The sequence below is a fragment of the Artemia sp. Qi Xiang Cuo genome, chromosome 1, assembly GCF_049724085.1.
Source record: "Artemia sp. Qi Xiang Cuo chromosome 1, ASM4972408v1, whole genome shotgun sequence".
Lineage (NCBI taxonomy): Eukaryota > Metazoa > Arthropoda > Branchiopoda > Anostraca > Artemiidae > Artemia > Artemia sp. Qi Xiang Cuo.
In genome coordinates, this window is record NC_142794.1 from 58,706,299 (window position 1) to 58,724,263 (window position 17,965).

General features: G+C 35.8%; 2 protein-coding genes across 9 annotated transcripts in view; one reads left to right on the forward strand and one right to left on the reverse strand.

The window, feature by feature from the left end:
- Nucleotides 1–7,464, forward strand: part of LOC148956526 (XK-related protein 6-like) — a 34,061-nt gene extending 26,597 nt beyond the window's left edge. For 3 of the 4 annotated variants that reach the window (XM_089085859.1, XM_089085848.1, XM_089085827.1), the window contains exons 6-8: nucleotides 2,055–2,332; nucleotides 5,030–5,292; nucleotides 7,086–7,464. In XM_089085859.1, coding sequence (XP_088941985.1) covers nucleotides 2,055–2,332; nucleotides 5,030–5,292; nucleotides 7,086–7,439 — 895 coding nt within the window. In that variant the 3' untranslated portion in view covers nucleotides 7,440–7,464. The remainder of the gene's footprint in view (nucleotides 1–2,054; nucleotides 2,333–5,029; nucleotides 5,293–7,085) is intronic. The other variant, XM_089085838.1, reaches the window with a different exon arrangement.
- The window catches only part of LOC148956525 (uncharacterized), a 161,671-nt gene that overhangs the window by 107,860 nt on the left and 35,846 nt on the right, over nucleotides 1–17,965 (reverse strand). The gene's annotated exons all lie outside the window — the stretch shown is intronic.

Below are 17,965 nucleotides of genomic sequence, written 5' to 3' on the forward strand. Positions count from 1 at the left end.
TGAATTTTAATTAATTATGTTTAGTGATCTATAACTGCTCATCAGCAATTATGAGGGATGACTGGTATGTCCTTGTGTGGGCGAGGAGGGGGGACAGACGCCTTAAAGTTCACATAATGCCTAAATTGTCAAACTCTCCATTATCCTTCAGATAAATATGCAAAGAGGTATGTGTGGGGGAGGGGGCAGGAGTTAATCTCTTATCTCCCTTCCGGGAGAAAATGACCCGCCAGGGGTGGTGGGTCATTTTTTCGGTGGCAGGGTAGATGGCTCAAAGATGTTTTTTTCCATGTCTCAATATCCTAACTCCCATTGTGTCTTCAGATTTTGGGGAGGGGGAGGTGGTAAAAATTGATATCTTTTTGCCCAAAATCTTAATTTCAATCCAATATTTTTAATTATTAAGAAGAAAAAAGAACTGAAAATCAGGACGCTACAAATCAATTTACAATTGTTCATATATACAGTTTATCAGCTAGAAATCAGAGATTAGTGGGACCAGTAACCCCCATCAAATCTTGGTTAGGCCTGGGCATGATTTGAACAATCAAAAATAACATTTAAAAAACAAGTTTTATTGAACTGTAAGTAAGGAAAAACATTCAAACTTAAAACGAACAGAAATTATTCCGTATTTGAGGGGAGCTGCCCCCTAAAGTTTTACTTTTTGTACAGGGCCGTTGGATCGGAATAAGAAGCTGTATTAAATCAATAAAAAACTTAAACGTAACGAGCGAGGGGCTGAGTAGAGGGGGTGCTCCTCATATACGGAAAAATTTCTGTTCGTTTTAAGTTTTAATGTTTCTCCTTACTTTTATTTGAAAACTTGTTTTAATTTAATCTCCCATTACATTCGATCAGATGTATGCTTATGAAACTGTTGTAACAAATAAAGTTAACTGATGGAACGAAAACCGAGATTCATTTAATAAAGTGCTCTTTTTTACTAGCTGCATGCATTTTGGCTGAATATCTTTACTTCTCATATTTAATGCTAAACATCATTTATTGTTTATAATTACTAATTATTTTGGAGCGTGAGCCTTGTTAGATGAAATGGTAAAGGATAAAGATCCTCCGGAATCATTGATGGCGCACAGGGCGCCGAATCGACGTTCCAGTTGCTTGGACAGATAGCATACCTGTCACCCAACCTTGCAGCAGCGGGAATCAAACCCCGGGTGCCGTATTGTCAAGCAGAGCATCAATTCACTGTGCTACCGGAATGTTAACTTTGCTAGAAGTTTAGATGGTTAGTGAACCGCCCCTTTCCTGATTGATGCGGTCAAGTCGTGGAATCCTCTAAATAATTTTCTAGTTGAACTTGCATATTTACTCTGCCAAAGAAAATAAAAAAAAAACATAATATAAGATTAACTAAAATTGAAGATTAAAATTATCAAAACAAAAAAGTCGGGACACCCTTTTACAGCAAGGAGCATAAATGATCAAATCTCAATTGCAAAAAAAAGAGAGAAATTAACATCATTTCCCAAAGAGACTTGCTGATGAAAATGCTTCCAAGTAGAACATTCTTTACTTATTGTTCGAACTTTCTCGATACAAATTTTAAAATCAAGTTGGAGGGTCTGACACCGTCGGTTTGTCTGGATTAAAATTTAGGCCCTCGGCCCTTACGTGTAGCCACTTGCTTTGTCGGAGGGCCCTCCCCAAGATCAGCCTATGATTTCCCCATGTTAACAGCTTTGAATTTACGGTAGCTGTAACACTCCTCTGATTTCTCTGCTTCCAAGCCCTCGCAATGTGGCCTATACGAATACTCGTTTTGGGTGAACTCTTTTATATGCTTACTGTCACTACCTGGCGTCATGTAGTTATTATTTAATATAAAACATGACTTTTTGATTATTTTAAATTGGTAAGTTATCTCAGATTTTATTTTCGTTTCCGACTTTGGGAGTATACTATCTTCAATTTGAAAAGAAAGACAGGGGACGATCAGCTGAAGACATTGTAAACTATTAATAAGCCCTTTGAATCCCGAAAGTTTATAAGATGTGCATAATATTTATATAGAGCTATTCCTATCACAGGTACCTAGACATTGTTTACTACGGTTTAAAAAGCCGAAAAAGTCGTGTCCAGCGGATGAACATTCAGGGCTTATATTGTCCATGGCCGAAAAGGAAAAAAGAACTAGAGCAACAAGTGGACTACTTTAATCTCTTATTGCATGCGGAACGAGACGCTTCAATGTTGAATCTTATGCAGAGCTTCATACAAGACGCGCCACAGCTTGTATTACAAATCTACATTTTGGCAGTGAGGCCACCATCTCTCGAAGGCGAACAATTGCAAAGGGCATTCATAGGTAAGCTTGGTTAGAAAATAGAGCTCAGTCATTTTAGTCAGTCTACTGAAAAAATCAACGCGGTAACCTAGGCAGTTTTGAAGACCACACTGCCTTTCCATGACGACAAATAAAGGTTCAAATAGGGGTAAATTCTTTTATTAGACAGTGATAATTCACAAATATACTTGATAATACAAAAATATTGAAAAAAAACATATTTCGATCATATGTACATGTGACCAAAATATCTACTATTTTTGTGAATTATCACGAATAGAAATTACAATAAATAATCGAGTCAAACTAAAAACGAGCAGAAATTAACATGAATAGGGCTCAAAACCCCTATGCCTTCCCAAGGCCAGAACATAATTTGCACTTTACTGAAAAAATATAAATTTTTTACTTTTATAACTTTATTAAATAAAATAATATTAACATTTTGATTACTAAATATCAGTATAGGTATATTAAACTGACACTGTACATTCATTTGTATTTTTTCAGTAAAGTGCAAATTTTGTCCTGGCCTTGGGAAGGCATAGGGGTTTTGCGCCCAACTTATGTTAATTTCTGCTCGTTTTGAGTTTGACTCGGTTAATTATTGTAATTTCTGTTCGTTTTGTGTTTCATTTATTTATTGATGCTAATTTGTGGAAGTTTCACGTTTGGTGGATTATTTGATTTGATTTTTGTTCATTTTTTGCTTAATTATGTCCTTCACTTTTCTGTGAAAAAATTATTTTGTGGAAACAGTTCTTGAAATTAATTTCTGTTCGTTTTATATTGACACAGTCCTTTCAGAGAGAAAGAAAAAAATATTTTAAACCATTTCGTTTTTTAAGACTTCATAGTTTGGCCTGCTATTTGTATGGTGGAGAAAAATTTTCCGCAATTTTTAACAACATACACCATTTTAAAAATCTGGACACAAATAGTACGGTACTTTTTAAAATAGTTTCATACCTCTTTTAGCGGACCTGAAATGGAAAACTTGATACCTTACGCAAAAACATCTGTTCTCTTTTTTTGATAGATTGGATACACCGACGCAATTGTAATTTGGTTAAATATTAGGAGTAGAAACGGGAGGGCTGGCGTGGGTGGATTGTTGTGGAAGGGGGATTAGTTACCCTCAAATCACTTTCGGCTATTAAAAAGGGCATCAACCCTTTCTATTTTCAATCGAATGAGCCCTTTTCAAACTTCACTCGACAACTCCTTCGATACGGAGTGCCCTGGTCTAAATAACAACAACAACAAATAATAATACATTTTACCCACATCGATCTTTACTTTAAAAATGGCAAGCCTTCCAATCACTTTCGACTATTAAAAATGGCACTAGGCCTTTCAATTTCCAATCGAATGAATCCTTTTGGAAACGGCTCATTCGATTGGAACTTATAACCCTTGCCCTGAGGGTTGATGGGGAGTGTCCTCCTCAAAAACATATTTTCTATCTGGAAATCAACTACGCTGAACAAAATGGTTATCTCAAAATTGCGATTGAAGGTTTTTGGGTGAATGATGGGCGTGGGGGGGCCAATCGCCCTCCAATCACTTTCGACTATTAAAAAGGGCACTAGCCACTCCAATTTCCAATCGAATGAGCCCTTTTCGAAGTTTCTAAGACAACTCCTTCGATACGAAATGCCCGGGTATGGAGAAAAAAAAAACACACACTGTGTCCACATCGTTCTTTACTTAGGCAGCGCTAGCGCTGCCTATGATTTTTAGTACAAAGCATGAATCGTTTAGGACGATTTATTGTACTTCTTGGGTCACTTTTGCGTTATAGTACGTTCGACAATGGCTACGATGAAACGTGAAAAGACTTACATTTTTTACTAGCAGGTTTATCAAAAAAGTGAAATAAAAAGAAAGTTTTATTTCTAAGAAAATGTTTTTTTTCTGCTACCAAGAAAAATTGAATCTATTTGAATTAAAAACGAAAAAAAGGGGGGGGGGGTATTTATGACGTATTTTCTAAACTATTCATGGACGAATGTCTATGTCATGAAATTGATTTATTCTTTCAGAGAAAATTGGTCCTCGTGCAATCATGGTAGTAGAATTTATAGTCCGGAATTGACAAGTGGCTATGATCCTTTTAATAATTATACGCAAGATCCTTAAATAATACGAGATGATCTAAATCGCAAGCCTTTATTCCTAAGATCATAAATTTTTACCCACTCTTCGGAAATCTGATGTAGCCTAACACAATTTTCTCTAAACAACTAAGATATAGAGCATGGCCAAAATAAATTGTTGTAAAATTTACTCCAAGCTATTTTAAAATTAGATACTATCCAGGAAATGAAAGCCTTGGTTTGCAATGAACGTCGTATTATGAAATATTCCTCAAGACTAACCATATGCACATAGACAGGTGCCAGCTATTACAAACGTTACAGTACCTCAAAGGGCTTCAAAAGCATACAATTGGATAGTCGCAATTTCCCTAGAATATTGTCCGAGACCCCCTCCCTCAATGAAAATTTGGCAACTGAATCAACGACAATGAGCTGTTAACCGTAATTTACTGGTGAAAACACTTCTTTACTACTGATTTACTTAAATGCTAGCATAGACCTGAGAGCTTTTTTACTTCAGAAGATGACACAAAACTATTTTGGACCCAATTTGTAATCGGAATTAGCTTTCAAATTTCTTTTGTCACACGATCCTTTAATCATGTTGATCTTCCAGTGCTGGTGCAAGTGGCTTCTGCAGTTATTTCTCTCGGATCACTTTCACTCGCTTTAACCTCTTATCAAAGAATCTTAAGATACGCCATGCTAGATAAACCCAATTTAAGCTTTGGGGGACAAATTTTCTATTTTCTCTGGCAGAGCTGTGCCATTGCGTCAAGAGTAATTGCACTTGCCCTTTTTGCGACACAGTTCAAACTAGTTGTGTTCATTGGAGTTGGTGTACATTGGGCAGTCATGACATTGTGGATTATTCTTCAGGTAAAGACTTTCCTATAATTTTACCAACCAGTTCAATACATATTTAGGCCTAACCATTATTTTATCTATATAAAAAAATATAAAAATTAAAAAAGAAATGGACTAATATTATTATTTAGGGTTATATCTGGCCAAAATAGGGACGGGACACAATTGTTAAAGTAAGGGAAGATCACATTTGGAGAGTGTCGAATAGGACATTCAATCAAGGTCTACCAAACTTTTAAAGTCTTTTCAAATATAAATATATATATATATATATATATATATATATATATATATATATATATATATATATATATATATATATATATATATATATATATAGCCGACGCATACTCTTTATGCAGAATAACACAAAGCTATTTTTTAAACGTATACCAAGTTATAAAACCAAAATCATTGAATTACTAGTTGAAAAAACAAATAATTTAAGCAAGTTTCGATAAGCCAAAGGACCAATATCATATCTCCAATTTGGGTTTCCATTTTGAATCTTACGAATAAACAAGCAACATTAATTAGTTAAATTTGACACTGCTTTGTGTCAAACATTAAAACACAAACATTAACAACCTGATGATTCAGAAAGACCACTACTCCTTCAAAGGAAACAGCACCTTCTCAGGCTGTTTGGTCCATACATATTAGATAATTTTTCACCCATGTTTCTTCTTTTTTTTTTTTTAATTGATGCCCGCTCCAACCAAAACTGCATATCTCCATATGAATGCCTTTCAGATTAAGAATTGAATTCTCATTTTTTTTTTCCTAGTTTCATATGATATATATGGTTGTAAAAGCTTTCATTTAAACAATTAAAAGAATCACATTTCATTTTCAGTGTCCTTGGTATTTGGAGATTCCGTAATGAACCAAAGGTTGATGGCTACAATCAACTTAGAGGATTCCCAAGCCTCTTATTTGGAGAGTTATTTCTGATCCATAGCATATATAAGACACTTTGCTATTTAGTTCCTTTAAAGATTAACAATAGTAGGCCAATGTGACTTTTACCATATTTGTTATGATTTAGGACAACTATGAGTACCCTGTTCAAAATAATTAGTTTTTTGTCTTATTCATATACGTTTTTTAAGCAGGAGTATTCTTAATGACAAAAATTTCATATTTACTTTCTTACATTCAGAATTACTGAAAAACTGCAAATACAGAAAATTGGGGAGTATGGCTAATTAGACAAAGGGGCACAAAAAAAAGTTGTTTTAATAGTTTTACTAAAAAAGGGGTGTCTGCGATTCTACTCCAAAATACTTGATAACTTCAATTCAAAATCAATGATTTTAACAATTCTGGTTCAATTAGGATCAAGATCTTATCAATCGTAAATCTTGTAATAGCCATTCAATTTGAAAGAATTAAAAAGCTGGTTTTATTACATCCCAGTTTCAGAAGCCATACTACCACGCAATGGCACAGCCATGCTAAATATACATGCAGCCAATACAAGCAAATAGTTATCACATACCATTATATTTTACCTTCATTTGACTGACTCAATCCGTTTGAGGCTTCATTGATGAGGCTTTATTGATGGATGTCTATGATCATGATCTATGATCAAGGGGTGATATATGATCAATAATCATGTCTAAAACAATTTAATCAAATGTTGGTCTACTAATACCTTTTGAAACAAAAGTATGTTTCAAAGATTGAGCTTATCATTGATGGTTCGGAATATCAGTTATGCACCATCCAAATTTTTTTTTCTTCCTAGTGTTATACCTCGACTTACCAATCGTCTTTCACAGTTGTCTTTTTTATTTCAGCAGACACTCATTTGTGTATCCGAAGATGGAAAGAAGAAACCTTGCGCCGAGTTCCTTTTCAACATTATCATGGGATGGGTCTACATCTTTTGTGTGATAAACTTAAAATCATCTCCTGGTCGACTTAAATACATTACGTATTACATTATATACGGTGCCGAAAACATTGCCATGATTGTTCTATGGTTTTTTCAGGTTTATAGTTTGGAAAGTAGATCTTGGTATATTCTGCCATCTATTATCAGTGTTCCAATTTTATTTTTTCTTGGCGTTATTTCAATGGCAATTTATTATAATGTGTATCATCCAGATAGACATATGCCACCTCATCCATCGAGACCTAAACTTTTTTGAACATATTAAGATTAAATTTTTGCACATTTGACTCTATTGACATGTTGGCAGGTATCAAGGAACCTATTTATATACATATAGCGACGTTTTCCAGTATTTCTCTTGAATGATTATTACACATAGACAAGTTAAGACATGACGTGGGTAACTATGCCATTTAGGAAATATTCTTTTGAAATTCTCTTTGTATTGAAGCTAAAATCCTAAGTACCACATTATAATGTAAACTGAAGGATATGGTAGGGAGGCAGGGAGTCCTTCTTAACAATGGGTCATCTATTTTATGATAACAAATCGATTTTTTGCTTTGTGCTGGTGTTCGCAAGAGATATTTAAGGAGCGTCTCCAATCTAGTCAAAAACTTTGACTCCCTTTCATTTCCAACCTTGTGTCCCTAAATTAGAACTTAGTAAAAGCGAAATACATTCGAACATACTACAAAGCCCGACAAGAAAAACACACAAATCAATCAGAGATTCGCAATTACTAGTGTAAGAGGAGAGATCAGTCAGGTTCATTTTCAACTGCTTTCTCTGACGCTTTTCCAGAAAGTAATAAACAACTAAATATTTTAGGTCAAATCCTGAAATCAAAGTTGAATATTCTTTTACCTTCCCATTACAATACTGTGTCAAAATTCTCCTCAAGCTTTTCTGTACAACAAAACCCATTAGAAGAATCCGAATAAAGAGAAAATGGTACACCATTGCTTATCATCAGGCTTGACTCAAACACAAAACTCATTACCTAGCCTACCTTTATTATTGCATTATCATTTTCCCTTTCATTTCTGATATACTGCTACCCCCTCCTTTCTTTTTTACAAAATTCATTATGCCAGGTATACCAAAAATAGTCGATATACCCATGTGCTTTACCTACTCTGCAACTTCTCAATTCGATAGGTTCAAAGAATTCACTTTAGTTTCAAACAAACGTTTTCAAAGCTTCTAAAACGTCTCCTGAGAAAAACCAAATATAGCAGAAAGATACTTCATAATACAGGAGGTAATACCCAGTCTTAAAATTTACACACAAGAAACATATGTCTACTAATTCGGATGACTCTCTCCCACAAACGGACCCAGTATTTCAAACATTTACTTTTTAGTATATTAAGGAATTTCACTTTATCTAAATTATTAAGTGTCTCATACATATAACAGGTAGCTGAAGCCAAATTTCTTCGGTGTACTTTTCAAACAGATTGTGGTAACGAACTGTAAGTAAGGAACAGTTCGTGCTAATAGTAAGCGAAGCTCTAAAAAACAGGAAGTTTGATAACAAAATTAATACATCAAAAGAATCGGCTTTTTATGATAATGCAAAATATATAAATTCATCAAGTATAAAATCACTCATCAGAAGTTACGAGTCTTACAAAATTTGACAAATTTTGAAAAGGGTAGAAAACTCCTCAAAGAAGGAAAGTGATCTAAGATGAGAATTATATAATCAAATCCAGCATATCAGGCACAGTTTATAGAATTAGCAGTATGATCATTCCCTATCTCACCCATTATAAAAACCCGGACCAGGGTGAGAGTGCTCCAGAGAACGTTTTTGCAGATATAAACATAAGCGGCATTAGATCTTTTCACGGGTAGACAAGTCAGATTTCTCTTGGACGCGAAACAAGTGGAAACCCGCTATTACGAATAATGCACTTTGTAACCATTTCTCATTGATTGACGGAAACAGATTAACCCGCTAATGCAGAAATAAGTGGGAGGAGCTTTTTGTTCGCACCGAGAATGAAGACCAGAAATGATCTGCGATAAACTTACTGGATAATTCTATAAACTGTGATATCAGGCGACCTCGATAAAGAGGTTTTAAAACTTATCTGCAAAAATTCGGACTTTGTATTTCTTTTTTCGTGAAGGTTGGTCACAGAGGCTGTCCATTTGCTTTTGTTTTCCTTTTCTTTTTGTCTCTCTTTTTTCCCAAAAGGTACTTGTATCAAACCATTGATTCTAAAACATCACGATGGGGCCGGGCTTATTCATAAGCAAATTGAAAGTTCTAGTGCCCTTTTTAAGTAGCAAAAAGAGCAGGCCCCATCAAAGAGGGCATTTTCTGCAATTTTGTGGCGCAAAAAAAAAAAAAAAGTTTATAGAGAACCAAAAAGCAATCAAATAAACATTATAAAATAACAAATCGATTTAGAATTACTGAAAATCTGTTTAATCAGCTTCCTAAATTCATAGGCCATATTCCCATACAGTTACTAAAGACAATTATTTTTAATCTTTATTTCATTAAGTTTGTTCATTTGGGGCTTAACAGAATTTAGTTACACAGTCTTGTATAGTTAAGAGTAGTGGGAGGCACTGTAATTTGTGCGGCCAGTCCTTCTCTTGGATTTTACACGGCAAATCCCTATGGGCGCTACATGGCATTTCCATATGGCGGCATTTTCTAAGGGCGCTACATGGTATTTCCAAGCTAATGCATTGTGAACAGATGTTTCTTCACGGCATTTTCTCCGAATGACACCTATATGGCAAATCATTGGCCTTCGCGGAATCCTCGCAACATTGCATAGGGACATACGGGGCAGTGCTATTGCGTAACAGTCTTGGCAGACTGTTATTTTATCTTCTTGGAATACGATCACCCACTTTACTCTTTACTTAGGCAGTGCTATTGCATTGCTCATGATTTCTGTTCGTTATGGATTTCGCTTAAGTATTGCGATTTAAGTGCGTTTTACACTTGAATTACTATTTGACTTTATTTCCGCTCGTCTCAGGTTTAACGTAGCTCTTTGATTTCATTTGAGAAACTTTTTTTTGTTGAAAAGTTCTTTTAAATTGATTTCTGTTCGTTTTGAGTTTACATAGTTTTAATGGTTAATGAAAGGAATATTTGTTTAAAAAAATCCAGTTTTTTCCCAAGATTTTGGCTTGCACCGAAAGTCTTGACTTAATACACTTAGCCATCCCTGAGATATTTCAGCTATGTTCTTTTAACCATGTGGATGCACATAGTATCGTTTGATTCAGCTCAACCTCCTCGTCAAGATACCTTGAAAATTTCAAATTAATACGCTTAGACATTCATAAGCTATTGTATATATGCCCTTTTGACAACCTGGAAAAAACACCCGTTAGCCGTTCCTTAGAAACTGCTAATAAGACCTGTGACAACCTTTGATGTACGCATTGTCTTTTGATTTAGTTAAACATCCCCAAAAACATATCCTGAAATTTATAAATTAATATCCTTAGCTGGTTCCTAGGATATTGCATAGACGCCCTTTTGACAATCTGGATACAAAGTGTATTTTGATTTAGTTGTACATCCTCCGTATCTTTCCTTATACTTTCAACTTAATATTCTATTCTGCTACTGAGATAATGCATCTATGTGCCATTTTGACTACCTGGATGCATTTAAAACTTTTGATTTAGTTCAATAGTAAGTAGTTGTAGTAAATGTGGTACCAATAGTCACAGCAATAGCCGTCACAGTCGCAATCGCATTAGTAGTAATAGTTTTAGTCGCAGTCAGGGTCGCCACATATAGGGAAGGGGGATGCCCCCCCAATGTTTTTGGACACTCAGTAAAGAAATGACTCGGTAAAATCGTGGCGCGAAGCGCCACCATTTTTCCGACTCCACCAAATATTTTGTCGGTTCAACAGAGACTACGAAAATACTGACATGTCATCTACAGTCTCGAACTTGGTCGGTAAACGTAGCAGTTTTACCGATTTCTGCCGTGATTTTACAGATGGTGCCATAATTTTCGATTTGGTTAAATAAAGAACATGAAAATAGTGACATGACATATAACGAAATCTCAATCTCAGTCGGTAAATACTGCAGTTTTAGCGAAACAGACATTCAAAACAGACATTATGCTAGTCATAGGCAGCGCAATAGCGTTCTTTTCTTTCTTTGTTTTAGACCAGGGCACTTCGTATCGAAGGAGTTGTCGTAAAAAACTTCGAAAAGGGCTCATTTGATTAGAAATTCAAAGGGCGAGTGCCCTTTTTAATAGTCGAAAGCGATTGAAGGGAACTAACCACCCTCTCACGCCCACCATTTTCCATAAAACATCCAATCAAAATTTTGAGATAGCCATTTTGTTCAAAGTAATTGAAAGTTCTGGGAATTATGTCTTTGAGGATGACAAACCCCCCACACCCCTCAGGGCAAGGTTTGTAAGTTATGCCCTGGGGCATATAAGGTTTTATAGAAAGCGTTGTCGTAGAAACTTTAAAAAGGGCTCATTCAATTGGAAATTGAAAGGGCTTGTGTCCTTTTTTATAGTTGGCAATGACTAAAGGGCAAATAACCCCGCTATCAGGCCCATCTGTTCCCCAAACACATCCACTCAAAAATTTTAAGATATCCATTATGTTCAACGTAGTTTAAAGTTCTGGAAATTAGGTCTTTGAGGATAACAACCTCCCCCCCCACAACCCTCAGGGTAAGGGATGTAAGTTATACCCTGGGGGAATATAAGGTTTTTCTACAAAGTGTTGCCGTAAAAACTTCAAAAACGGCTCATTTGATTGGAAATTGAAAGGGCTAGTGCCCTTTTTGATAGTCGAAAGTGATTAGAGGGCAACTAACCCCCTCTCACGCCCAGCATTTCCCTGAACACATTCAATCGAAATTTTGAGTTAGGCATTTTGTTCAACTTAGTTAAAAGGTCCAGAAATTATGTCTTTGAGGAAGAAAAACCCCCCACATCCCCCAGGGCAAAGATGTAAGTTATGCCCTGGGAGCATATAAGGTTTTTATAGAAAACGTTGTCGTAGAAACCTCAAAAAGGACTCATTCAATAGGGAATTGAGAGGGTTAGTGCCCTTCTTAATAGTCAAAAGTGATCGAAGGGCGAATGCACCCCCCCCCCATTCCCATCAATTCCCCAAACACTTCCGATCAAAATTTTGATATTGCCATTTTGTTGAAAGGGTCCGGAAATTATGTTTTTGAGTATGACAACCTTCACAGCCCTCAGGGCTAAGGTTGTAATTTATGCCCTGGGGGCATATAAGCTTTTTATAGAAAGCGTTGTCGTAAAAACTTCAAAAAGGGCTCATTCGATTGGAAATTGAGTGGGTTATTGCCCTTTTTAATAGTCAAAAGTAATCGGAGGGAGAATCATTCCCCCCCCCCCCCAAGCCTATCATTTCCAGCCCTCAGGGCAACATTTGTAAGTTATGCCCTGGGGATATAAGGTTTTTATAGAAAGCGTGTTCATATACACTTCGGAGGGGGCTCATTGGATTGGTAATCATACGCTCGAATGCTCTTTTCAAGAGTCAAAGTGGTCGGAGGGCAGCTACTCCCTCCCCCCACACACACATATTGTCCCGAAATGCATCTAATAGAAATTTTGAGATAGTCATAGTATTCAAAATAGTCTAAATGTCATATAGCAAGGCTTTTGGGGTTTAAAAAAAAACTCCAGATATTAGGAGCAAGGGTTGTAAGTTATGCCCAGGGGGTATTTAAAGTATTTATGGAAGGGATTGTTGTTTAACTTTAGAAGAGGATCAGTCTTTTTCCCTTAAAAGGACTATGTCATTATTAAACGAAAAGAAATTAATTAAAAAATTTTCCACAAAATAAGTTCTTCAAAAAAAGTAGAGAACTCCTTTAAATCAAAAATGAACAAAAATAGAATCAATAATCTACCAAGCATACAACTACCACAAATCAGTATCAATAAATAATATGAAACCCAAAACAAACAGAAATTAAAGTAAATGACAGAGTAAAACTCAGAGCGAGCAGAAATTAATATGAGTAGGGTTCTAAACCTCTATGCTTTCTAAAAGCAATAATATAATTTGTACTTTACGAAAAAAATTATTTTAAATGTTTTCACTTTTATAACTTTAAGAAATCAAAAATTAATTATGATTTTAAGAAATAAATATCAGCATATGCATATTAAGCTGACAATGCACATTTTTTCAGTAAATTCATTTGAATTTTTGTCAGTAGGGTAATCGAAAATTACCCTCCAGTCACTTTTGTCTCTTAAAAATCGCACAAGAAATTACAATTTCTAATCAATTGCCCCCCCCCCCTAAAGTTTCTATGATAACCCCTTCCATACGAAGGGGTTTGGTGAGAAGCTAAAAATAAACAAAGAATACATAGAGCCCACTTCGCTCTTTATTTAGGCAGCGCTATTGCTAGGGGCTATGATAATACTACTGTCGATAGACACTGCTAAAAATAAAAAAAATAGGTACACAAGTCAGGAGAAGTACACGGCCCCTCATTCCTCAAGACGACGGTCGTCTAATAACCGATTCTTAATTAGAACTGTATCACCTGTCTCTGAATTTTGTTTTCCCAATTCTTTTGATACAGTAAACTAATTTGCAGAAGTTTCTAACTTCCTAACCAAAAAAATAACTGTGCTATAACGACCTATTATGACTTACCCGTCCCTCTCCGTAGCGGACATGATACCAAGTGATACCATGATACCAAGTATTCGTACCCTCAAATACATCGGAAGAAAATAATACTTACATCACCTAGCAAAAGATGCCAATCCCTCATCATAAAAATGACCAGAACATAACATCCAATCGTTACTTGCTAGTCCTTCCCATATCGCAAAATTCGAACCAGATTTTTTCATGTGTACCACACCCTAAAGTAGTCGACCCCTTGACATTTTTAAAACGGTGTATTGCTTTAACGGATTTTCGTACAAAGAAACTTATGTCATGTACTTTGATCAGTTCATCAAAGACTACTGATCAATGAAAAAAAAACATTATCTGTCCTAGTTCAAAAGTTGATTTTCATGCTAAGGGCCCATTTTCTTATATTGCTTGTTTGAGTAACAAGTTTTTTTGAATAACGAACAATGATAAAACTGTCCAATTTGGATTATATTAATCTTGTTGGATTGACTGATAGTGTATCTGTGGACACACTACACTGTGGCCTAGGTTCGACCCTCAAATACATCAGAAGCAAATAATAGGTACATTACCTAGCTAAAAATGCCAACCCCTCATCACAAATATGACTGCAGCCAATTACTACTTGCAAGTCCTTCCCTTGTCTCAGTATTTGAACCAGATTTTGTTTTATGTGTACCACAACCCTAAAGTAGGGACCACCTCGACATTTTTAAAATGGTGTTGCTTGACCTGATTTTTCTACGAAAAAAATCATGTCATGTACTTTGATCAGCTCACCAAATATTATTTATGAGCGTTAAAAAATATCTGTCCTGGTCTAAAAGTTGACTTTCATGCCACAGGCCAGTTTTCTATATTGCTCATTTGAGTAACAAGTTTGTTTGAATGATGAACAGCGAGAAAATAGTCCAGTTTGGATTATATTAATTTTGTTGGATTGAATGATGCACAGAGAGTACATCAGGGGCGTAATTTGCTATGGGGAATGAGGGGGGCAACTACCCCTCCTAGACCTCGGTTTGATTCCCCCCCCCCACACACACACCTCAGTTTGCCCTCCCCTCAGCTGAAACTTAGTTTCTTCAAAAATCTTGTCAAAACTAAGATAACTAAGCATCTAAGATACTAAGAAAACTAAGATAATTGAAGCATCCAAAGAAACGGGCCAGTTTTCTTTATTATTAATTAAAAAAAACTTTTTCCACAAAATAAGTTTTTCAAAGAAAAGTAAAGAACTCCATTAAACCAAAAATGAGCAAAAAATAAAATCAAATAATCTACCAAGTATGAAACTACCACAAATCAGCATCGATAAATAAATTAAACCAAAAACGAACAGAAATTACAATGAATAACCGAGTCAAACTCAAAACGAGCAGAAATTAACATGAATAGGGCTCAAAACCCCTAAGCCTTCCCAAGGCCAGAACATAATTTGCACTTTACGTAAAAAATATAAATGTTTTTACTTTTATAACTTATAATAAATCAAATAATATTAACATTTTGATTACTAAATATCGGTATATGTATATTAAACAGACAATACACATTCATTTGTATTTTTTTTCAGTTAAGTGCAAATTATGCTCTGGCCTTGGGAAGGCATAGGGGTTTTGAGCCCAACTCATGTTAATTTCTGCTCGTTTTGAGTTTGACTCGGTTATTTATTGTAATTTGTGTTCGTTTTGGGTTTTATTTATCTATCAATGCTGATTTGTGATAGTTTCACGCTTGGCAGATTATTAGATTTTATTTTTGCTCATTTTTGGTTTAATGTAGTTCTTTACTTTTCTTCGAAAAACTTATTTTGTGGAAAAAGCTTTTTTCAATTAATTTCTGTTCGTTTTATATTGACATAGTCTTTTCAGGGAAAAAGAAAATAATACTTGAAATCTTTTCGTTTTTTTTTAAGACTTAATAGTTTGGCCTGCTATTTGTATTCTAGAGAAAAATTTTTTGCAATTTTTTAACAACATACACCCTTTTAAAAATCTGGACACAAATAGTAGTGTTTAATTTAGTTTCATACCTCCTCTAGTTGACTTGAAATAGTAAACTTGATACCATTCACAAAATCTGTTTACTTTCTTTGATAGCTTGGATACACTTACGCTATTTGGATTTGGTTAAATTTTAAGAGCAGATGTAGCCTCGAACATTTGAACATAATACCCTCAGTCGTTCTTGGGTTACTGCTGAAATGCCTTATTGGGAATTAGCATTAACACAGCGCATTTTGATTCAATCTTAAGGCAACATTTAGTTTTTAAACATAATGGGCAAATGGGAGGGTGGGCGTGGGAGGGGGATTAGTTGACCTTCAATCACTTTCGACTATTACGAAGGGCATTAGCCCTTTGTATTTTCAATCGAATGAGCCCTTTTCGAAGTTCCTACGACAAGTCCTTCGATACAAAGTGCCCTGGTCTAAAAAAAAAAAAAATAATAATAATAACAATAATAATACATTGTACCCACATCGACCTTTACTGTAAAAATATCAAGCTTTTCAATCACTTTCGACTATGAATAAGGGAATTAGCCTTTTAGATGTTCCAGCGAAAAAGATCTTTTCGAGCTTCTAAGTCAACGCAACGAATAGACTCCTTTATATGCCCCCAAGACAAGAAATAACATTCGTGCCCTGGGGGCATTGAGGGGGTTGTCAACCTGAAAGTTAAAATTTCCAGATCGTTCATCAACGTTAAACAAAACTGCTATCTCAAACCGTTGACTGAACGTATTTGGAAAAGAGATGGGCGCAAGAACGTGGGTGGTTGCTCTCCAATCACTTTCAACTATTAAAAAAGGCAGTAGCCCTTTAAATTTCCACTCGAATGAGCCCCTTTGAAGTTTTTACGACATCGCTTTCAATAAAAACCTTATATGCCCCCATGGCATAACTTACATCCCTTGCCCGGAGGATTTGGGGGGTGTCATTATCAAAGGCCTAGTTTCCAGAACTTTCAACTACGCTGAACACAATTGCTATCTCAAATGGATGTGTTTGGGGAAATGGTGGGTGTGAGAGGGGGGTTACTTGCCCTCCTATCACTTTCGACTATTAAAAAGAGCATTAGTCGTTTCAATTTCCAATCGAATGATTCCTTTTTGAAGTTTCTACGACAATGCTTTCTATAAAAAAAAACCTTATATTCCCCCAGGGCATAACTTACAACCCTTGCCCTGTGGGCTGTGTGGGGAGTCTCATCCTCAAAAAGATAATTTCTGGACTTTTTAACTACGTTGAACAAAATGGCTATCTCAAAATTTTGCTTGGATGTATTTGGGGAAATGGTGGGTGTAAGGGGTGTTAGTTATCCTCCAATAGCTTTCGAATATTAAAAGGGCACAGGCCCTTCTAATTTTCAATAGAATAAACCGTTTTTGAAGTTTCTAAAACATTATTATCTATAAAAACCTTATATGCCCTCCAAGCATAACTTACAACCCTTGCCCTGAGGGCACTGAGGGGGTTATCATCCTCAAAGACCTAATTTCTAGAACTTTTAACTACGGTGAACATAATAGATATCTAAAAATATTGATTGGATGGGTTTGGGGAAAAGTTCGGCGTGAGAGGGGGGTTAGTTGCCCTCCAATCACTTTCGACTCTTAAAAAGAGCAGTAGCCCTTTGAATCTCCAATCGAATGAGCCCTTTTTCAAGTTTCTACGACAAAGATTTCAATAAAAACCTTATATTCCCCCAGGGCATGGAAGGAATGGTAGTTACCTTCCGATCAGTTTCGCCTATTAAAAATGGCCCGAGCCATTTCAATTTTCTGTCAAATGAGCCCTTGTTTAATTTTCTCCGACACTGCTTTCTATAAAGACCTTATATGCCCCCCCCAGGGCATAACTTACAATCCTTGTCCTGAGGTCTGTGGGGGGGGGGGGGTTGTCATCCCCAAAGATCTAATTTCCAGAACTTTCAACTACGCTGAACAAAATGGCTATCTGAAAATGTTTATTGGAGGTGTTTGGGGAAAAGGTGGGCATGAGAGGGGGGGGGTTAGTTGCCCTCCAATCACTTTCGACTATTAAAAAGGGCACTAGCCCTCTGAATTTCAAATCGAACGAGCCCTTTTTGAAGTTTTTACAACAAAGCTT